Source organism: Lithobates pipiens, unplaced genomic scaffold (genome assembly GCF_037356315.1).
Source record: "Lithobates pipiens isolate NorthernLeopardFrog02 unplaced genomic scaffold, aLitPip1_a1.2 Scaffold_23, whole genome shotgun sequence".
NCBI lineage: Eukaryota > Metazoa > Chordata > Amphibia > Anura > Ranidae > Lithobates > Lithobates pipiens.
The window spans coordinates 291,116,830-291,140,676 of NW_027507785.1; the positions used below are offsets into that span (position 1 = coordinate 291,116,830).

General features: G+C 43.3%; 1 protein-coding gene across 2 annotated transcripts in view; it reads left to right on the top strand.

Moving 5' to 3' along the window:
• The window catches only part of ZNHIT6 (zinc finger HIT-type containing 6), a 53,673-nt gene extending 30,334 nt beyond the window's left edge, over positions 1 to 23,339 (top strand). Inside the window, exons 6-10 of one of the 2 annotated variants that reach the window (XM_077450313.1) lie at positions 3,806 to 3,874; positions 4,969 to 5,049; positions 13,714 to 13,791; positions 19,265 to 19,387; positions 23,087 to 23,339. In XM_077450313.1, coding sequence (XP_077306439.1) covers positions 3,806 to 3,874; positions 4,969 to 5,049; positions 13,714 to 13,791; positions 19,265 to 19,387; positions 23,087 to 23,108 — 373 coding nt within the window. In that variant the 3' untranslated portion in view covers positions 23,109 to 23,339. Of the gene's footprint in view, positions 1 to 3,805; positions 3,875 to 4,968; positions 5,050 to 13,713; positions 13,792 to 19,264; positions 19,388 to 23,079 lie in introns of both variants that reach the window. The other variant, XM_077450312.1, reaches the window with a different exon arrangement.
• Positions 23,340 to 23,847: the final 508 nt, after the last annotated feature.

Genomic DNA, 23,847 nt, shown 5'->3' on the forward strand with positions numbered 1-23,847 from the left:
TGTAGTTTGGCAAGTTTTTCATTAATTTTTAAATATTAAAATCAAACTCCCCCATCTATCCATGTCTTTTTGTTGAAAAATCGCTTTTGAAAAACACCCCTTGCATTTCTGGCCATAGCCATCTTGAGTAAGGGCAAATTATTCATGAATCATTTACTTCCTGGAATCTCTCTGCCCTTAGCTCAACCATTCAGGCAGGAGAGTGTGCTTGGCTGAGAAAACCCCTCCTCCCCTCCTGAAGACTCCTGGAATGTATGACATAATTTGCCTTGGCAAGAAATCCGGAAGTAACTGAAGAAATGTGTGTTAAAAAAAAAAGTTTAAAATCAGTAAATGTGATAAACTTTTCTATCCATTTACTAATGCTAGCAGCATGAGGATTAAAAAATAAGCAAAGTTGATAGGGAGAACCACTTTAACAGCTTGGGCTTGTAGGAGTGGGTTGAATGACCCTGGGATTCTATCTTGCCCAATAAAGGACTACTGGGCATTGTATCTTTCAGCAGTGGGTCTGTGTGTGTGTGGGGGGGGGGGGGGGCAGGGGGCACAGTGCTGGAAAGAAGATAAGTGTTGTAGCCAAAGCTTTATTTTTTTTATATTTAGAGCTGCTAAACAAAATAAATACTTTTGTAATGCAAAAAGTGTATTTTGGCTTCAAACCCACCTGCATGCAAAAAGATTGGCCTGACCAGTCGCTGTATACCATACATACATGTAATACGTTGTAGGCAGTCTCCACAGTTGCAGGATTGACCTACCTGACGCTCGAATAACCTTTATGATTGTTTTCCTGTATCATTGACTCATGTTTGTGCTCTTTTGTTCCCTTTTATGTGCTCTGCACAGCATCTCCTGAGTGAGGTGAGCACGTTTGTTTCCTGACCCTTGTATTTTCAAGTGGGAAATACATTGATAATGACTTGCACATGTTTTTTTTAATTGGCCAGTAATCAATGTTGTTTTCTCTGATTTGTATTTTTGGTTGTTGTAGATGGAATATATTACTGGATAGTGGTTGACTTCACATTTTAAAAAACATCTCTTATGAAACGTTACACACTTATTGTACAGTTCCCACCTGACGCTGTTTCCATAGAAGCTCACACATGGAATCTTCCTGTAGTCCCTTCCTAAACTTTGAGCATAAAGGTCCTCCATGATGTGGTCAGTGATCCTGGCAGAGGCCATAAGTGTGCTCCCACACCACCTGCCACAGGTTCTGTATCTGATCTTCGTGATGAGTTGGTTTTCTTTCATTACTCCCAAATTAAGAACCCTTTCAGCTTTTATTATTGCAATGTTCACCACTCTGAAACTAGATGATCAAAGTGTTGCCTCTACAAGTGCTAATCCCAGTTTTGGTCTTTTAGGGTGCTTAAGACATTCCCTGTGCACCTGCTGTTCTAAATCTTCCCTACAGAGATTGGAAACACCCTGACAAGATTGTTGCTCCCCTCAGCGTGCTTATTAGCCTTGTACCTGTATATAGATGACTTTGTTAAAGAAGTACAGCCAAAGCTTGTTTGGCTGTACTTCTGTTAATCACAGGAGTGCAGTTTGTGCTGTTGGCTGATGTCACAGAGCTGGTCCAGGCTCAAGCAAGATTGCAGCAATGAAGTTGGGATCTGCTTATATGCCTGGACTAGCACCCGGCTCAGCTCAGGGAGCTCAGAGTACCGAGTGATCGGCGGTGGTTGCTCGGTTCTGAGTGTTGGGGCCTGCGGGGGACAGATGCAGCATTGGAGCGACGCTGCATCCACCTAGGTAAGTATAAATCGGCAAAAATAAAGGTCCATACTTCTCTTCAAAAAGAGGCCTGCCTCTGCTGTTCATCCGGCAGTGTTCTGCTTTAACCAAGAGACTACCATACTGGAACAGGATGAACCTGTCTTTGAAGACTGAGCTAAAACATGATTCAAACGCTTCTCTAGAGCCGTGTTCTTGCAGACAGGCCCTGCATATCATCCCATCTGGTTTGTTACTTTGGATGACTAATCGTTCTCCTAAAAAAGATCTTACTAATGCTGTGGTTGATTCTTTGGTTTTAGAACATTTGGAGCAAATGGTTGTACCTTTTTTAAGCTACAGTTGTGATTTGCTTCTGAAGGCTTCCCAGCTCCTTTCCTTCATGGGCCTCCTGTCCGTGCACACTTGGGTTGAAGTGCTGGACTACGAAACCCACATCCTAAGAAGCAGCTGATCCACAGAGCATCTGAGGGACAACGTCTTTTTATACCCTACCGTACCATTCTCAAGGACGCTACTGATGCATGCCTTTTTTCTCCACTCTCCCATCATACATAACAAGACCCACCCATGTTTGGCTACTAGTCCACCCACAATATTTGAGGCTTTAAAGTCAATTAAATCCATAGACAGACAAACCTTCCTAGGCATGGTATGCCCCCTGCTTTTCAGAATGGGGGAAGGTTTGTTAACCTTTGTGGAAACTTAAATTGTTTTCATCTAAGATGTCTGGATGCAGGAGGTTGTATTCTAGTTCTACAAGCTGGAATTCTGCTCTGCTCCTTCCTCAGGTTCTCACCTCCAACCTTCCTTTTACCTCACTGATTACCAGATCTTTGTCAAGCCAACTTGGGTCTTATTAATGAAGCTATCATTGCCCCCGTTTCTGTGGTAAAACCTTTTGAGGGGTTTTACTCCCACTTGTTCACATAAAAAAAAAAAAAACAAAGGTGACGTCTGCCCCATCTAAAAGCACAGGAATTTTGTACGTAATCAAGCAGTGGATGCTCTGGTGACTTTATAGGATCAGTACATCCTCCTCCTCCATGCATTTTCTCCTTTGAAACTTCTTCCTCTTTTTTGCTATTTTTTTTTTCCTACAGCCTCATCCATGCATTTCCTCCCTTGAAACTTCTCCTTATTTGCTATTTTTTTTCCTAAGTGTTCTGTCATGTTTTTGCATGTGGGTGTTGACCATTTACTTCATATAATTTTTAAATACATAATGGGAAATATTAATGAAAGAATCAATGTCTTGATTCTACCCACACCAGTTGACGTGGTCTTTCATTCATCATCCTGCCCTGGAAAAAGGCAAGGGAGGATCTGATTGGCTATTATGGTGAAAAATTCTTCCCTCTTAGGCTTTAATAAATTAGATCCATTATGTTGGCAGACAAGCCTCATGACCAATCGTGGTAGAGGTCCAGCCATTTTTCAAGGCGACAGCTTGTAATGGGCTTCAGACAGGTTGGGCCTAAACTGACATCAATCCAAAAATGTCAGCATTTTCCAGACATATATTCAGGACATAAAACTATGGGTGTTTCTTTATCCTGAGCCTGGGTAATACTAGTCTAAGAAAATATAAAAAGCCGTTTGAGTATATAGAGAGACAAATCACGTTAGTGACGTGGTAGAATTTCACAGGGACGGAGCCAGGAGTTGAGGCGTGTTTTTTATGAAACATTACCAAGAGTTGTTTCTTGGATGAAAATACAGTCTCTATCCAATAAATACACGCTTTTTGTTTTATGTAATTCTCAAACGTAGTGATGTGACGGCTTCACAACAAACCAGCTTAGCAACCAAATATTTCGAAATTAGCAGGTTTCAATGTTCAGGGCAGGAATGATTCTCACAAACTGTCCTTATTTCCACAATAGGACTTATCTAGAAATAATATGGTGCTTCACATATTAAGTAGCCTGTGAAGTGTGTGTGTGTGTGTGTGTGTGTGTATGTATGTATGTATGTATACAAATATATTGTGTCTGGATCAAAGTTGCTGAAATAGCAAGATTCATCTTTATTCTTTTTTTTTTTTTCTACATTTTAGAGAGCAAAGATTCTTTTGGCACCTGAAGATTGTGTTTCCTCAATGTAAAGCAGAATACACAGAAAAAAGGTATGAATTCTACATGATCTGCTTTCCTAGATACTGATCTGGTCTTAGAACTTTATAAAGTCCTTGGAAAGCATAAGTATATAGAAACTGCAAAATTGGTATCATTACCATGAACTTGTCCTAAACAGACTGTGAGAAATTACAATTTCTACTTTTGTTTTGGGGGGGGGGGGACCTACATCATTATATAAACTACAAGCCTTTTAACAAATCTATATGTGAAAATACAAGTGTTGAACTTCAAATCCTGAATTAAAGGATAACTAAACCTAAGAACTAAAAGTAAATGTTGACTCTTCGCGGCTCTAAATGGGGTGGCTATTCGATTTTTAAGGCGAAGGACATTTATAGCAAGTACAGAAAATACCTGTGCTTGCCAGAGAATCCTTGTAATTTCCTATGATATGAACTGGAAGCTGAAACCATTGTGTATCTATCTTGTGTAAAATCCAATTACCCTGATATATTGGAGATGGGCATAGACAGACATGTTTAAGGTCCAGCCTTGGCAACAACCATTGCTCCCTCCATAGAGAACGGTAAGTGAGCATAGCCACTCAGGGACAGGAAGTGTTTTATTTACAGGAGTACCAGGTGAAATTTAGCAAAATGGTCTGGAAAAAAAGAAAACTGATCCCACATCTAGGAACCAGAAGATGCAATATATTCCTTTTTATTTTTTGTGTTTTGGATATGCTTTATCTAAGTATTGGATTGTCCTAAATTTGTTGTAAAGGCGGAAGGTGGGGGGGGGTGTGTGGGGGTGTGTTCCCATTAATGCATTCTATACATAAAGCCAATGAGGTGACAACAGGTGGGGGGGTGGCGGCGGCAAAGGTGCAGCTCTGTGTCTTACGAATGCATAGAGCAGGGCTCAGGAGCAGGCACGTGCCAGTGCCCCCATAGCACACAGCTTGCTATATTGGGGGCACTGGTCAAGGGGGAGGAACCAAGAAGATGATGATCAGGGCTGTATTGTGCATAACCATTGCACAGAGCAGGTAAGGGTGTTTTAGAATCGGTTTAATTGTATGTTTATGGCAAGCTACCAGTGCAGGTGTTTTAGGTGTTTGATTTCTGATTTTATTTGGTAGGGTTCCAGATGACAGAACACTTGGCGAGATTCTAAAACATTACATTGATCCGACAGAGTCCGATTTAACTATACGACAAAGGTAACCAGCTTTTTCTTTTGATAAGCCTTTTTCTCCTCCACCAACAGTTTTAACATTTCCTCTTCATACGTTTTTTTTTTTCCCCCATTTAAACAAAGGGTTTTATTGAAAAAAAGTGCATACACATTAAGCACAACCTACATACAGTTATGCCTTCTTATTTTAAGGTAGGTATACAATGCATAGTACAATTATTGGTGTCAGTGAACTCTTATGTGATTGTCCTTGTCACATGGTACAAAATAAAGGAATACAACATTCTCCGAAAATTGATGTGTTTGTATCAGGAGTTTTTTTTTTTTTTTTATTAGGCACAAGTTTCAGATTCCTGTAGCCATCGGTTCCATATCCTATTATATTTATCTGGGCATCCTCTATTAATGTAAAGGAATTTCTTATAGGGGAGGGTTGCGTTTATGTCCACCTTCCATTCTGTGATGTCTGGGGGTGTTGATCTCATCCATTTTCTGGCTATGATTTTTCTGCCTGAGAAAAGAGTTTCGTGGAGAAATATTTTTGTATATTTGTCTGGAACATCGAGAAATATCCCAAGTAGACACTGTTTTGGGTCTAGTGATAGGGGGTAACCCATGTTGTCATGTAGAAAGGTCACAACTTGTTTCCAAAGGCCTTGTATTTTTGGACAAGACCAAATGAGGTGAAAGAATGGGCCTGTTTCGAGGCCACACATTGGGCATGTGGTGGATTGAACTCTCTCTTGTATCTAGCCACTCTGAGTGGGGTGAGGTAAGCCCGATGAAGTATGTATATTAGAGCTGCCACGACGCGTCGACTACGTCGACTAAGAAAATACGTCGACGTGCGTGCAGGGCGTCGATGCGTCACAGTGGGGGCAGTGCTTAGCATCTACTGCTCCCCTCCGTGCCGCCGTCCCCCTCTTCTCCCCCTCCGTGCTGCCGTCCCCCTCTCTTCTCCCCTTCCGTGCCGCCGTCCCTAGGGGTGCAACGGATCGTCACCGATCCGTGCGCACATGCCGCGATCCGCGGAGCGCTCCGCGGTCTCGGCCTTAGGAGAGGCTTCGGCCTAGCTCCGAAGCGGCGGCCATCTTTCTACACCCAGGCGTTTACAATGTGATCGCTCCGATGGAGCGATCACTTGTAAACAAACTGTTTCTCTCTCCCCTCTCTGTACTGATCTGTGCAGTGGAGGGGAGAGGTCGGATGGATGCAGCCATCCCTCCATACTCTGCAATACTCATACTCTGCAATACTCATACTCTGCAATACTCATACTCTGCAATACTCATACTCTGCAATACTCATACTCTGCAATACTATACTCTGCCAGCCAATGCAATACTCTGCAATACAATACTCTGCCAGCCAATGCAATACTCTGCAATACTATACTCTGCCAGCCAATGCAATACTCTGCAATACAATACTCTGCCAGCCAATGCAATACTCTGCAATACAATACTCTGCCAGCCAATGCAATAGTCTGCAATACAATACTCTGCCAGCCAATGCAATACAATACTCTGCCCGCCAATCCAATACTCTCAAGGTTATCCAAAGGATTAATTAGCTAATAAAAAAAAAAAACCACTAGATTCATTAAAAAATAAAACAAAAAAATAATAATCGGATAGTCGTTGACTAATCGAAGAAATAATCGATAGATTAGTCGACAGACAAATTAATCGTTAGTTGCAGCTCTAATGTATATTTGTGTCAGCTTGTCTGAGAGCTTGGGGGATGCATCGTTGCAGGTTTCCATCGCCTCCTCCCACTCCTCATCTTCCATTGGTCCTCCTCCCTCCTCGTACATTTCAAGTGTGATACAAAGAGTTTGGTCATTGAATAGGGTGGTCTGCTCTGATGTTTGTCTTGTTTAGTGAGGAAAACAGGCAGGTCCTATAACACTGCTTGGGATTTCAGTGCAGCAATGTTGTGAGCTCAAAGTTAGGAGCTCCCTGAATTTTTGGCAAGGTTAACGTGTATTTTTCTATATTTGCTGGGTTCTTAAAAGGATAAAACATGGAAGAATGTGCATGTATTGCAGAGATGTACTGTATTTTTTATTTTTTTTATCAAAAGTATTTGATATCGTGTCGTCTTTAAAATATTGCATACTGAAGGTTGGTCTGTGTATTGCCACTGAGTATGAGCGCCATGATCTTTTTGATCTGGTGTAACTATTAGTTGGGTTTTATTAGTGAGATACAGCTCCCGACATATAATTCTGTACAGAAAATTCAAAATGCAGCCAATTTAGCTTAATACCATATAACCTACCGGTATGCTTTTTTGTTGTGGAAGGCCTACAAAAAAATAAATAAAAAAAAATAAAGAACTTCTGTATATGTATGTCATGGCACTAAACACCCTAGCAGTAGGGGATAGTAGTTCAAACCTTGTGCAGCTGATTATAACAATAGTCTATGAACACAAGAGTGTCGATCAAGAGAGGCGACCTGCATCTTGGATCCCAGCGGTTCTAACTACTTACGGTGGCAGGGTGCGTTGCGGGAGCTCTCGCTGTGTAGGGTGGAACAGACTAAAAAATCTATGCTACACGCTAGGCAGCGGGTCTTTGAATTCGGTGATAGGAATGGGCGGCTGCTGGCCTGGCTGGCAAAGGGGCAGATGGGATCCACGCATATAGCTCAGATTCGGGATGTCACTGGGGATCTGCTGTCTTCCCCTGCTGCCATTAATCTTCGGTTCCTTGAATTTTTTAGAGGGGTCTATACTTCTCGTGCTGGGCCTGACTCAGCAGAGACGCGGAATTATTTGCAGCAGATCCCCTTCCCTATGTTATCTCAGACGGACAGGGATATGCTGGATGGCGATATTACCTTGGAGGAGGTACAGGCGGCGATTGGGGTGCTTCAGCCAGGTAAGGCCCCGGGTATGAATGGGCTACCATCGGAATTCTATGTACAAAATATGGAGCTCCTTGCCCCTAAACTTACTGCCCTTTTCTTGGGGCTCGGGACGGCGGATGCCCTTCCTGAGTCCATGGAAGAAGCGGTCATTGTCCTTATCCCCAAACCGGGTAAGGATCCGCAGGAGTGCTCCTCCTACAGACCCATATCTCTACTAAATGTAGATGCCAAAATACTAGCGAAGGTTCTCACATCGGTCATTTCGAAGTTTATCCATGCCGACCAGACTGGTTTCATGCCTGGTAAAGGCACGGACATCAATATACGTCGTCTTTTCCTTAATCTTTCTATCTCGCATGACCATAGTGGCTCCCGGGTGGTGGCGTCCCTTGACGCAGAAAAGGCATTTGACTCTGTGGAGTGGGGATACCTTTGGGAGGTGCTTCGTTGCTTTGGGTTTGGCCCTGTTTTTTTGCGTTGGCTGCAATTGCTCTACAAGGCGCCCCGGGCTAGGGTGCGCACCAACGATCGGCTCTCGGAGCTGTTTCCACTCCACAGAGGCACGCGTCAGGGGTGTCCTTTGTCCCCCGGGTTATTTGCCTTGGCCTTGGAGCCCCTGGCGATTTACATCAGGGAGTCCCCGGGAGTTCAGGGACTGATAGTGGGTGGAGTGGAAGAAAAGATTTCGCTGTATGCGGATGATGCCCTGCTCTATCTGAGGGATGCTGGCCCCTCATTAGGAGCCGCCCTACGGATCTTCGACCAGTTTGGAGCCCACTCCGGTATCCGTATTAACTGGTCGAAGTAGAGTTTGCTTCCCTTGGATGGAGGGGTGGGTGATGGCTTGGATTCCGGCCCTTTGGAATGGGTATCGTCCTTCAAGTACTTGGGGGTGCTGGTATCTAGAGATCCCACTCATTATTACAGACTTAATATAAGCCCCTTACTTCGTTTTGTCAAAGACCGATTTCGGTCGTGGGCTGGGTTGCCACTAAACCTCTTGGGTCGCATTAGTATATTTAAGATGGTGTTGCTACCCAAACTCAACTACATTTTTAGAAATAGTCCGGTGTGGGTTCAGGCCTCCTTTTTTCGTGAACTGGATGGACACCTTACCTCCTTTTTGTGGAATGGTATGACCCCTCGTCTGGCCAGGGCTACCTTGCGCCTTCCTACACACTTGGGGGGACTTGCCCTCCCCGATGTGCGGACCTATTATTGGGCGGCAATATTGGTTACAGCGCACTGGTGGTTGGACGGGAGTCGTTCTAATGCTGCGGTGCATGTGGAGGCAGCGCGGGTGGGTACCAGACGGGATCTTCAGGATCTGGTGTATAAAGGGGCGAGGGCTCACTCTGACAAAAACTACATTGAAGGCGTGGGTTGTGGCTAGGCGTAGATTCTCGATTGCCGCACGATGGTCTCCCGCTCAGCCACTCTGGGGTAACCCCAATTTGCAACACTTTTGTATGGTTCCGGACCACCGGGTGTGGGCTAGGTATGGGATAATGACACTTAAGGATATTATGCCTAACGGCACCCTACTGACTTTTACACAGCTGACTGGGAAACATGATCTACCAGGTTGGATGTATTTCCGCTACATTCAAATACGTCATGCAGCCAGGGCCCAATTTCTGGTTCCCCCCCCTGCTCCAGTTGGATCCAGTGGAGGATCTTTTATCTGATAGTGAACTACGAAAGCCCCTCTCCTCCTTGTATGGTACTTTACTGCCAAAGGATATTCCCAGGATGGCTAGGTTGTGGGAGGCATGGCATGGTGATATACCGTCGCTCACTCGGGAAGATTGGGAGCACTGTTTACATCATGGTCCCAGGGTGATGATAGCGGCGGGTGACAAACTAATGCAGATTAAATTCCTTCATAGGGTGTATCTCACTCCGGTTAGATTATCTAGGATGTATGCGGACAGGGACCCGTACTGCCCCCGTTGTAGGACGTGTCTCGGCTCGTTTTTACACATGTTTTGGGAGTGCCCATCCTTGGCGCTCTTCTGGGAAGGGATTTTTGAACAGATGAAAGTCCGTATGGAATTGTCGGTCCCTAGGACCCTGGAACTTGCTCTCCTGGGAGTACAGGGGGATGCTCAGAGGTCACACCACAGTAAGATCCTTATCTCTATCCTTTGTTTTTATGCTAGGAGAGAGATTCTGGTGAGATGGACATCCCCAGTTCCGCCTAGGGTGTCTGCATGGGAGAATAAAATCAATGCTGTGTTGCCCCTGTACAAATTAACTTATCTAAGTAGGAGATGTCCTTGGAAGTTTGACAAGGTATGGTCCCCTTGGACTGGACCTACCCTTGGATAATGGGCGGAGAGTGGCGAGGTGCCCTGTGTCTTCCCCCTCTTACATTTTCTTGCTTCTTTCTGGTGAGCTCCCTCTCCTCCCCCCCCCCCCCCCCTCTCTAGCTTCTCCTCCATCCTTCTCTCTTCTCGCCCCCCCCCCCCCTTTCTGTTTTCTTTTCCTCCTTTCTTCTTCTCTTTTTCTGCTATCGGTTGTCTTGCCTCCACCCCTTTTTCCCCCCCAAGCGGGTTATATCATTGTCGTAGCTATCCTTTGGCTCACGGATCCTCAGTGTTCATTATGATTGTTTTTACGACCTTGGCACGATGTTAACGGTATGCCTTGTATGCAGATTTTGTATTATATGTATGTTTAACCACTTGCTTACTGGGCACTTAAACCCCCCCTCAGTCCCAGACCAATTTTCAGCTTTCAGCGCTGATGCACTTTGAATGACAATTGCGCGGGCATACAACACTGTACCCAAATGAAATTTTTATCATTTTTTTCCCACAAATAGAGCTTTCTTTTGGTGGTATTTAGTTACAGCTCGGAGTTTTATTTTTTTCTAAACAAACAAAAAAAGATGCAAAAAAAAAAAAAATCATGTTTTAATAGTTTGTTCTAAAATTTTGCAAACGGGTCATTTTTCTCCTTCATTGAAGTGCGCTGATTAGGCGGCACTGATGGGCTGCATTGGTGGGCACTGATGGGCTGCATTGGTGGGCACTGATGGGCTGCATTGGTGGGCACTGATGGGCTGCATTGGTGGGCACTGATGGGCTGCATTGGTGGGCACTGATGGGCTGCATTGGTGGGCACTGATGGGCTGCACTGATAGGCTGCACTGGTGGGCACTGATAGGCATAGTTAAGGCGGCACTAATAGGCACAGATAAGGCGGCACCGATGGGCACAGATAAGGCGGCACCGATGGGCACAGATAAGGCGGCACAGATAAGATGGGCACAGATAAGATGGGCACAGATAAGATGGGCACAGATAAGATGGGCACAGATAAGATGGGCACAGATAAGATGGGCACAGATAAGATGGGCACAGATAAGATGGCACGGATGGGTGGCACGGATGGGTGGCACTGATAGATGGGACTGATGGGCACTGATAGGTGGCTCTGATAGGTGGCACTGCTGGGCACTGATGGGCGGCACTGCTGGGCACTGCTGGGCGGCACTGCTGGGCACTGATGGGCGGCACTGGGGTGCAGCACCTTTTAGGCAGATTGTGGGCACTGTGGGTGGCACTGTGGGCACTGCTGGGTGGCACTGACGGGGGCACTAACTTTTATTAAACTGGCACTGCAGGGGGCAGGTGGGCACTGGCAGGGGGCAGGTGAGCGCTTAGATTATTGGCCGTGATCGGGACTGATGTCCCGATCACGGCCGCCGGTGATCGGCTTTTTTTTTTTCTCCTCGCGCTGTCAGCGCGAGGAGGAATAATAGCCGATTACCGGCTCCGTTCTATCACATGATCAGCTGTCATTGGCTGACAGCTGATCACGTGATAAGGGGTCGGGATCGACCCCTTTCACGGATCGGTGATCAGGCGAGTCTCATGGACTCGCCGATCACAGAGCGCGCCGCGCGCGCCCCTCAGGGGGCGCGCAGGCCGCTCGTACACGGGACGACGTCAATAGACGTAGTCCCGGAAATTGAGATCCGCGCTGTAGACGTCTTTTTACTATAGCGCGGATCTCAAGTGGTTAATAAAGCACTCCTGATTGGTAAAATAAAATTTTGTATGCTATCATAATAAAAATTTCAAAACTGCTTGTTTTGCAAGAGTGTCGATCAATGTAGCGCACAAAGGTATGCAAGAAGGTTGCGCAAATCATAGGTGGTCCATGTGAAGGCGTAAACCATATCACTGATAAAGGTGAATAGGTCCACTTTAATAGTAAAAGACGTAAAATTAAAAGCAATGTGTCCAATGTCAACCTCTTCACCCTGAGACCTGCTGCAGCACCTTGGGATGCTGTTAGGCTTGGCTGATGGGGCTCAACATTACCCATCCTTGGGGCCAATGAAAGCTGGGGAAACCAAAACCAGGGAGCTGCAAAACTATCAATGTCTGGGCTGCTGGATCGAAACCAACCAGATGGCGGCAGTGTGCATCCCCAGGGAGCTGGCCTCAGTGGAAGTCGCATTACCCAGAAGTTATGTCTACACTAAAGCGTGCGGCTGGTATAGGAGGAGAAAAGGACCACTCTGAGTCTCCCAGTGGATTACGCATTTCAAAGCGGATGCTTCTTTGTCAAATCCCTTATAACCACAAATGATATACATCCACTTTGTGTGCCTCATGTGCCTTTTAACAACTCAGATATTGACTTGTATATGTAGTGGTGTCTATCACTGTGCTGCACAGCCGTTGGCAAAAGCAGACCTGTGAGAGGGACCTAACAGGTGTGTAAAATTACACTGACCTGCACTGAAGACTAAATGTTCTTGTCATTTGTCTGTGTAGCTTATTTATCTTCTAGGTTATGAAAAACACAATGACTGTAAAATTCTGCTTTGAAAATTTTGGTGACTATAGTGCATTTAGATTTGTCGGGACGCCTCCCTTTTCCCCCTGCTATACCACCTTGATGCTAATGTGCCCTAATAACCTCGTTATCTTTGGTATTCTTCAAGAACCAAGGGCCCCATTCACACCTGAGCATTTTGTAGCTCGACCCTCCAAAATGCTCAACATCCAAAATCCCATAGTTTTAGGTTGGTCCTGATATCACCTGAACATAGTGTCTTTAATTTTGTAACTCTGTGTTTTTGGGCCCAAAAACCTTTTAAGGTGGTTCTAAAGGCAAAAGGTTTTGTATCTTGATATATTAAGATACAAAACCTGTGTGCAGAAGCCCCTCTAGTTCTTACCTGAGCCCCATCTCAATCCAGCGATGTTGCATAAGAGACCCGGCTGTCTGGGACGCTTCCTCCTGATTGGGCCATTGCCTCCTGCTGCTGTCAAAGTCTGTGAGCCAATAATGAGAGAAAGGGGGCAGGGCCAAGCTGCGGCTCCGTGTCTGAATGGACACAGAGCAGCGGCTTGAGTGCCCCCATAGCAAGCTGCTTGCTGTGATGCCCTTCAACAGGAAGGAGGGTTGGCAAAAGCAACGGCAAGGGACCCAAAAAAGTGGAGAATCTGGGCTGCTCTGTGCAAAACCACTGCACTGAGCAGGTAAGTAACTTGTTTGTTATTTTTAAACCAAACACACGTGCGAAAATACTCAAATGTGTGTATTGTGTGTGGAGTCCCCCCCCCCCTAGTAGCTAGTTTTTCTGTGGGCTAAAAATAATTAAAAATATAAAAAGGAAAAATGATCACAAAAAAAGCCTGCAGAATCAACCAAGGCGAGAAGCTGTTTTGTAATTTGTGTTAAATGGACTCTTATTGTCTAGATTTATGAAATCAATACTACCCCAGGTCTTTCAAGCTTTGGTTGCAGTTTTTTTGAGTGTGTTGTGATTCCAGAACTTGGTTTTACAGGTTAAAAGCTTATGTGGGATCTTCTTGTGATGTGAAGGTCTTTATGGAGGCAGAAAAGAAAGCACCTGGTCCAAAGAGGTAAGCTATAGCAATATGTGACTTAAAAACTGTGAGGTGAGCATGTCATAGGTGCGACCCTGTTAACCAACTTTTAATACCGGCCAATTCTGACACTTCTCACATGTAAAAATCAACTTTTTTTTACTAGAAAATTGCTTAGAACCCTCAAACATATATTTTTAGCAGAGACCCTATAGAATAAAATGGTGATTATTTCAATATTTTATGTCACACTGTATTTGCGCAACTGTCTTTCAAACGCAATTTATTTGATAAAGTTATCCCATTTTTTGTTTTGTGTAATGTGAAAGATGATGTTACACGGAGTAAATGGAAACTTGTGGCAAAATATAAAACATTCTATGGACTCAACATGCCTCTCAGCAAATAGCTTAAAGTGTCTTTCCAAAATGGGGTCTTTTGGGGGGGGGTTGTTCTAGCTTGACATTTCATGACCTCCGAAACTGATGGGTTGTAAGGAAGTGAAATCACCATTTTACGCCCTTAGACAGCCTGAAGGTGGTGCTTGGTTTTCGGGGTCTTGTACGTGGCTAGGCTCCCAAAAAGTCTCACACATGTGGTATCCCTATACTCGGGGCTAAACATGCCTCTCAGCAATTTCCTTGAGGTTTGTACTGCCCTGCCATTTTTAGCACCTCAAGAAATCAGATGGGCAGTCATAAATTAAAAGCTGCATAAATTCCAGAAAATGTACCCTAGTTTGTAGACACTAACTTTTGCGTAAACCAATAAATATACGCTTATTGACTTTTTCACCAAAGACGTGGCTGAATACATTTTGGCCTAAATTTTTTGGTCTTTTTGCGCTTATATTGCAAAAAATAAAAATCGCAGAGGCAATCAAATACCATCAAAATAAAGCTCTCTTTGTGGGAAAAAAGGACACAAATTTTGTTTGGGTACAGCATTGCATCACTGACTGGTGAAGAAGACATATCGTTGTTCCTACTTACTAGGAACAAACAATATGTCTCCTCTCCCCTGACAGAACAGGGATTTGTGTGTTTGCAAACACATTCCCGTGCTGGCTCTCGTACCCGCGATAGCGCCCTCTTAAAGGGAACAATGTACTCATACAATGTTTTGTGCAGCCATGCCATTCTGCCAACGTATAATGGCATGAGCCGGTCGGCAAGTGGTAAAAAAAAAATATATATATTTTACAGTGGGGACTGAAAGTATTCAGACCCCCTTAAATTTTTCACTCTTTGTTATATTGTTGCAGCCATTTTCTAAAATTATTTAAGTTCATTTTTTTTTTCCCTCAATGTACCCCATATTGACAGAAAAACACAGAATTGTTGACATTTTTGCAGATTTATTAAAAAAGAAAAACTGAAATCTTACATGGTCCTAAGTATTCAGACCCTTTGCTCAGTATTTAGTAGAAGCACCCTTTTGATCTACTACAGCCATGAGCCTTTTTGGGAAAGATGCATCAAGTTTTTCACACCTGGATTTGGGGATCCTCTGCCATTCCTCCTTGCAGATTCTCTCCAGTTCTGTCAGGTTGGATGGTACACATTGGTGGACAGCCATTTTTAGGTCTCTTCAGAGATGCTCAATTAGGTTTAAGTCAGGGCTCTGACTGGACCATTCAAGAACAGTCACGGAGTTATTGTGTAGCCACTCCTTTTGTTATTTTAGCTGTGTGCTTAGTCATTGTCTTGTTGGAAGGTAAACCTTCAGCAAAGTCTGAGGTCCTGAGCACTCTGGAGAAGGTTTTCGTCCAGGATATCCCTGTACTTGACCACATTCATCTTTCCCTCAATTGCAACCAGTCGTCCTGTCCCTGCAGCTGAAAAACACCCCACAGCATGATGCTGCCACCACCCTGCTTCACTGTTGGGACTGTATTGGACAGGTGATGAGCCGTACCTGTTTTTCTCCATACATATCGCTTAGAATTAATGCCAAAAAGTTCTATCTTGGTCTCATCAGACCAGAGAATCTTATTTCTCACCATCTTGGGGTCCTTCAGGCGTTTTTTTTTGGCTGCTCTTTCTTGTAAAGAGCCATATTTAATTATTTACAAGGATAAAGTTGTATTGTGTCCTCATCCTATCCTCATCCTAATTTTCTACCTAGAGTAGTCTCAGGCAGATTGACTGTCAGCCTGCACTGATAGTAATTGGTTAATCATTGAGAGACCAGTTTAAACAGGTGTTCAAGGTTATCCTCAGCAGGCTCAGGATCTGGCAAGCTACTAGCAGCTTTATGTTTGCAATAGTTGCTATGAGAGATTCTATCCTTCAGGCCTTGCGCCCTTCGCTAAGCACCATGCAAGAAGTTCCTGGCTAGTATTCCTTTTGTGATGGATATTTGGGGATGATTTGGATAATACATCCAAAGAAATTCTAGGTGGAAAAAGTACCCCTTTGCCATTTACGAAAAGGATTAAATGTATTTTCATTTTAAAAACTCCAGGCAGTCACGACGGCCTCCGCCGTCAAGTTCAAAAGGTAATTCTGAGAGTCAACCCCAGGGACAAAAAAGGTCTTGGGGGGAGGAAACCTAAAAAATACTGAAGCCTCCTTATGAGGAGGTGCCACCGCTCGCTCGAATAGGGGGAAGTCTTCTGAATTTCCCAAGGATCTGGCAGGAAGAGTTTCGAGACAAATGGTGGAATTCCTGAATAGCTCCAAGGTACAAACTGGAGTGCCGAGAGTTCCCATCTCCTCGTTTTCTCTGATCAAACGGTCCTAAGGATCTAGATAAAAAGAAGTCTTTCTGTCTTTTGGGAAAAAATGATCATAGTGGTCCACATGTAAGAGCAGAGGTTGGGATTTGGTTTAAACCTTTTTTTCCAAAACTGAATGGACATTCTGGATCTCCAAAATCTAAACTCAATTCCTGAATATAACTGCTTTTTTTTCCCCCATTGAGTCAATCCAATTGGTTATTTCCATCCTACGAGGAGAACTTCTGGTATCAATCGACATCAAAGATGCATACCTCCATGTGCCTATTTCCTCGCTCATTAGTAATATCTACTTTTCAAGGTGGAAAATCTTCATTTTCAGTGTGTAGCTCTGCTTTTCAGTCTAGCTACTCCACCTTGAGTGTTTACAAATTGTGTCTGACTCCAAAGCCTATGGCCACATCACCGTGAAAGTGCCCAATCTCCTCGGATCTTGGAGGCTAAGTAGGGTCAGGCCTGGTTATTGCCTGGATGGGAGATCGCCTGGAAATACCAGGTGCTGTAGGCTGGGTGCACCGGAGCCTCCGTTTATGGTTACAAACCAAAAATCTGCAAAGGGGAAAATCCTTCCTTCGATTACCTGGGAAGTGGTAACAACATATGCCAACTTTTTTTGGTTGGGGAGCAGTCCTGGAAGAGGCAACTGTCCAAGATCAGAAATGGCCTTGCCCATTAACATTCTAGAAATTCAGGCAGAGCACTCGGTCCTGAGGGCCTGAATGTTCAGTTTACGGAATTGTCCTGCCAGGATTCAATCCAACAGTGCCACAGCAATGGCCTATATTAATCACCAAGGGGGCACAAGAAGTTGTGCGGTCCAGAGAAAGGTGAATCATATCCTATCTTGGGCAGAAAACAATGTACTTTGCCCATTGCCAGTCTTCATTCTCGGACTACTTGAGTCGCCAGCAGTTGCTCCTGGGAGAATGGTTCCTTCACCATGATATCTTCATGTCAAAGATGGGGGATACCAGACGTAGATCTGTTTTGCGTCCAGGTTTAACAAAGAAATCGACAACTTTGTGTCAAGAACAAAGGATCCGCTAGCATGCGGAACGGATGCCTTGCTATTCCCGTGGAATCGGTTCTCACTGATTTATGCATCCCCCTCCTATTCTGCCTGCATCCACGACTTCTTTGCAGGATCAAGCAGGAAGGGAAGTCGGGGATTCTTGTGGCCCAGGAAATCTTGGTACCCATAGACCCTACCGCCACGGTCAGACCTTCTCTCGCAAGGTCTGGTATTCCAACCTACTTTACAAACGCTAAATTTAACGAAGATTGAGACCTGCATTCTGGAGAAGCGTGGGCTGTCAGGTTAAGTGTAGTCTGTTCTGGTTAATGCAAGGAACCCAGCGTCCAGAGTGATATATTATAGTCTGGAAGGCATATGTCTCCTAGTGTGAATCCAGGGGTTGGAACCCCAGGAAATATAGGTAGAATCCTTGACTTTCTACAGATGATTAGAAATAAAGCCAGTCTTGAGTACCTATCAAGGACCAGGTTTCTTATCGGTATTTTTTCAGCGACCACTTGCTTAACGCTCTTTTTGGTTCGTAGCTTTATTCAGCTTTATTATGACAAGGAAACTAGTTTTTCTGGTAGCCATATCTTCTGCAAGAGACGGTATCAGAGTTGGCTGCTCTTTCTTGTAAAGAGCCATATTTAATTATTCACAAGGATAAGGTTGTTTTGTGTCCTCATCCTAATTTTCTACCTAGGATAGTCTCAGGTTTTCATTTAAACCAGGATATTGTTTGTACCTTCATTTTTTTTTTTTTTCCCCAGAACCCCATTCTGCGTAAGAAAAGTCACTACATTCTCTTGATGTGGTGAGAGCAGTCAAAATCTATTTAGAGTGCCTGTTCAGATTCAAAAAACAAATGCTTTTTTTTGTGTTCCCTTAAGGTCCCAAGAGGACAGGCAGCATCGAAATCTACTATTTCTAAATGGATTCGACAAGTGATTGTTCAAGCTTATGGTTTAAGGAGGAAAGCTCCACCTTTTCATATTAAAGCACACCCCACTAGGGCTGTTAGTGCTTCGTGAGGGTGCATCACCAAGCTTCCATGGTTCAAATCTGCAAGGCCTCAACTTGGTCTTCAGTCCATACATTTACCAGACTTTATCAGATGAATGTAAAAAGGCATGAGGATATCGCCTTTGGGCGGAGTGTGCTACAGACAGCAGTATAACTCCTCTAGTCTCATGTTCCCCTAATTCTGTTGTCTCCCTCCCCTCAGTTGGCATTGCTATGGGACATCCCACATAGTAACTACTATGGCTCTCTGTCCCTTGACGTACGATAAGAAAATAGGATTTTTATAGCAGCTTACCTGTAAAATCCTTTCCTTTGAAGTACATCACGGGACACAGAGGTCCTGCCCCTCTTTCTAGCATACACGTGTATTGCTTTCCTACAAATACTAAGGTACTCCTAGTAGTGGGAGGGGTTATATAGGGAGTGGACTTCCTGTCTTAGGGTGTGCCAGAGTCCATCACCTGAAGGTGGCCTATAACCCACATAGTAACTACTAATGGCCCTGTGTCCCGCAATGTACTTCAAAGAAAAGGATTTTACAGGTAAGCTGTTATAAAAATCCTATTTTTCATGCATCAGTGAAACAATGCAAACACATTAAAGGAAATGTTATTAGAGAAGTGTGTAGGCTTCCATACAATGGTCATGATTTTAATGCTTGATTCCTTCATAATAGCTGAGGGTATGGTCTTTTATTCTGCATAATCCAGGAGACTTTTATACTTCAGGTTCTATGAGCTGGACACCAGTAAAAATCTGAGAGAAAATCTCAAGAACAAGACACTAATTGAGTTCCCAACTCTGTATGTGACATTGAAAGGTGAAGACATGAAGGTGGTAGATGAAGGTGGGTAGATTTGAAAATTTATTTTTGAATGGTTAGGACTCGTATACTGTGTTTAATTCCTACAAAGTCTGCAGGGAATGTGTCCTTCTCCTATGTTTTTATAGTATCAGTTATTGCTGATTGTTGTAGCTCTTTGTAAAGAGCTTCTGTATGTGTTTAGTATGACAGGTCATCCTGCCCACCAACCTCCAGAGCACTGCTGGAGCCCCTAAAGCTCCTCTGTCTATGTCAGCGTTTTTGAAATCACTTGCACAGGCCTCGGCATGTATTTCCCCCTTATGCAGAAATGCAAGTTCTTGATGTTTGGTAGCTCAGGCACCAAGTGCAGCCCTAGGGGAGATGGTATGCCTATTCTAGCTATACCAGGCACTTGAGACAATACTCTGGGTGGAGGGGGGGTTCTCCAACTAAAGCTATGCTGAGGAAACTTATGTTGCCTTCTATACAAGGCCTGTTTCCATTTTTATTGCTTGCATACAGCACAAGTTTAAGGTAAAAGCACGCCGTTCGCTGCAGGAAGGGTTGACAGTCTGCTTTTTGTATGTGTACAATGATGGACGTATGACCATTATTGTGGCAAAAGAGTGTAAGTAGTCAAATAGTATTTGTGCATGAAAAGCATTGAGGGTAAAGCAGGGCTGTCCAACGTGTGACCCCTGCTATCTATTAAGGGATTTTGCACCGTCAGACATGAACTGATAAACCAGGGGTGTCCAATCCGTGGCTCAACACAAAATTTTAAAGGAGTTGTAAAGTCTTGGTTTTTCACCTTAATGCATTCCATGCGTTAAGGTGAAAAACCATCTGTGCTGCAGAACCCCCCCCGACCCCCCCCCCCCCCCTCCCTTTTTTTTTTCTTGCCTGATCCCGATCGTTCCAGCGTTGAGGACGGGAGCCAGGGGACAGGGCCGAGTCCTACTGTCTGTGTCAATGGTTGCTGCAGCAGGACTCTGGAGCTTGCCCGCAGGACTGCCCCCATGGAAAGTGGCTCTTTGTGGGGGCCCTCGCTGAAGAGGAGGGGCCAGGAGTGCCGCCGGGGGAACACCAGAAAAGGAGGATCAGGGCCACTCTGTGCAAAACCCTTTAAAGCGGAGGTCCACCCTAAAGTGGACCTTCCGCTCATTGGAATCCTCCCCCCCCTCCGGCGCCACAATTGGCACCTTTCAGGGGGGTGCAGGTACCTGTACAGTACAGGTATCTGCACCCACTTCCGGGATAGCTCTCCGCTTTAATTAACCAAAATACTGAGCACCTTGAGAATTGCTACTACATTCATCCAACCAGATAATGTGTTAATCAAAATCAAAATCAAATATCACTCTAGTGACCATGTTGCTCTCTTTTACAACCAAATTTTTTTTGTCATTTTGTTTATTACTTAGATGGGTACATTGTGTATGTCAATGAATTTCTAACTTGTAAACGGCCCAAGTTTTTCTCTTCGTCAGTTATCCTTGTTTTTAGTTTTATTTTATGCAGGGTAGATGAAAATCAATAATTTTTATTTAAAAAATCAAAACAAATTTTTATATATATATTTTTTTTTTAAATCTGATTTTTTTTTTTTTTTTTTTTTTGATTTTTATCAAATTTTATTTTAATAAAATGCTTTTGGAGTAAAAATCTATATAATGATAGTGTTCTATTTAAGATACATTAATAATTTTGTTTATTCAGCATGAAATGGAGCTTAGTTATGTAGCATGTAGAAGGGAAATGCACTTATAGGAGAGAAGGAGGATGTTGTACACCCCGAATAGTGTCAAGAAAAGGGAAGTGTCCCCCAAGTGGGGTTTTCTGGGCAGCAAAAATTGTATTACTACATCGATTTAAAATTGTTCTATATTGATAACAACCATAAGTTTAGCAGTGTCAGTTCTAGTAAAAGCGGTGGTACAGGAGATATAAAAAGCCAACACAAACAGGGCTAAACACTATAATACACAACATTCATTGTCACAAATCCTGCCACGTTTCGACCTAACGTGGTCATCTTCAGAGGATTAGTGTGTTGTGTAAAAATTATATATTAAGATTCATAGTTGTAGACATAATAGTATTGTCAAAACATCTTAATGTGTAATTACCAATCTCAGTGTTATGGAAATTCTACTAGACCTGAAGTTTTTTTTCTTAGAGGACTTTGGGTCTAGTAGAATTTCCATAACACTTTGTGATTGGTAATTACCCATTAAGATGTTTTGCCAATACTATTATGTCTACAAAATTGAATCTTAATATATATAATTTTTCCACAGCACACTAAACCTCTGAAGATGACCACGTTAGGTCGAAATTCGTCAGAATTTGTGCATCATCAGCATTTTTGACAATTTAATATTGTGTATTATTGTGTTTAGCCCCATTTGTGTTGGCTTTTTATATTTCCTGTACCACAGTTTTTACTAGAACTGTTACTGCTAAACTGTTATGGTTGTTATCAATGAAGAGCAACAATTTTAATCGATGTAGTAATACTCTACAATTTTTGCTGCCCAGAAAACCCCACTTGGGGGACACTTCCCTTTTTTTGAGTTATGTAGCATGAGGCTGTATATTCTGCAATATTTACGGTTTTGGTAAACTTATTCAATGAATCCCAGCTCTGCAAGCAGAGATACCATGCACTGCATTGATGCATTCACACAATTTCACAGTAACCATGTGACAAAGTTCAGGAATATTCCTTTATCCCATTGTTTTGCAACTCTATGTACACTACAAACTGATTGAATCAGTTCTGATATCGCTGTTTTACTAACCTGACAGCTTATTATAAATGGGAAACCTTCATTTTGTTTGCAAATATTAAACATTCTAACTACCAGCAAGAATGAGCCCTTACATTTAAAGAGCACCTGTCATTTCAGATCCATCATGGCAGTGCCTGTTAGCGGGCACCCACTCACCTGCTGCCGCCACGTCCCTCTACTTGTGTCACTGCCGCATCACCAGTCATCCCATTAAACTGAATGGGACTGTCGGTGAGTCAACAGCGGGTCAGAGGAGGCGCCGCTGTGGGACAGAGATGACAGTTGCTCTTGATTTAACCCTTAACGTTCTGCTCCACTGTTTGGTAGAGCACATTTTGAGTCACGCTAACTCATTGAAAAATGTGGACTTTAACGGTTTCAGTCAAGCCTTTTTACTAGCGATTTAAATACTAATTTAAATTGACTTGATTTAAATCAAATCCACTCTCATTTTATGTGTGGCCAAAGACAATTCTTCTACCAATGTGGGCCAGAAAAGTCAAAAGGTTGGACACCTCCTGTAAAGTATATACATATGCAAAAGATTTTGGATTTTTAGTTTTAATTGGTGCTAGGTATACACTAGTAGAATTTTGTAAATATTTAGCATTTTAAGAACGTTTGTTTGAATTAACAGTTTTTTACTGCAGTGACCAGAAAATTTGAAGCAGGATAATGGGAACTCTCATTTGGAGATCTCCTTTTGGAGATGTTTCCTCGTTTCTTTTTGTGTCCAGACGGAACAGGAAGTGATGGGGAAATCTCCCCAGCAGGACACAAATGGCAATAAAAATATCCCAATATGGGTTTTAATGTTTTAGCACTCCAACCAAAATGTAAGAAAAAAATTGGGTATACACACACTATTTGGGAGGTTTGAACTCATAATAAACGCATTCCTTACGAACAGCCCCTGATAATAATCTATTTCTTCTCTTTCTAGAAAATAGACCTTCACCATCTGTTTTATGAAGAAGGGGTGAAAATTTAGTCCATCTCAATGTGTAAATAAGAGGCGGATTCTGTACATGTGTAAAGGAAATTGCTGTGTTATTGTAACTGGTTTATATGTATATTTGATAGGTTTATATTTTACTATCAGGGCGCCATTTCTGCGTTTCCCTTTTTTTGTAAATCTCTTTTATGCATTGGATAGACATGATTTATTTGCATTTTGTTTTATCATAAAGACCGTGGCAAAAACGTGCTGTATTCGTTGTCTTTTTTTAAGTGCAATGATCTTGCAAGAAGTACAGTGGCTGTACTGACATCCTTCAGTAAATATCAAAGTGTGATTTCAGCGCTTGTTATTAATTTTGAAAATGCATTTCTCCACAGTACTAGCGCCTATAGAGGTAAATGATGGCTCTTTTTATTGCTTGCTCAGAATATGTAAACACCTTATTGTCCACAATCTGGGCATGGGTGCACTTTCAGGCAGAAGCAGATCTCTAGCTTATGTTATCTGACCACCTGTGCTTTATCCAAAATAACCATCAACAGTGCAGCAACACAGTACCTGAATACAAGATATACTGGAAGTAGAAACTGCGCACTCGCTTCCCCCCCCCCCCCCCCCCCCCCCAAGAAGGCAACCCAGCCAAATGAATGGGCTACCTAAAAGTAATATACGTTAATACATTTGTTATTTTACATTGTAATATGCAGCACTGCAAACTTTTAACAGAAGGTTATTACATGTGTTCACTTC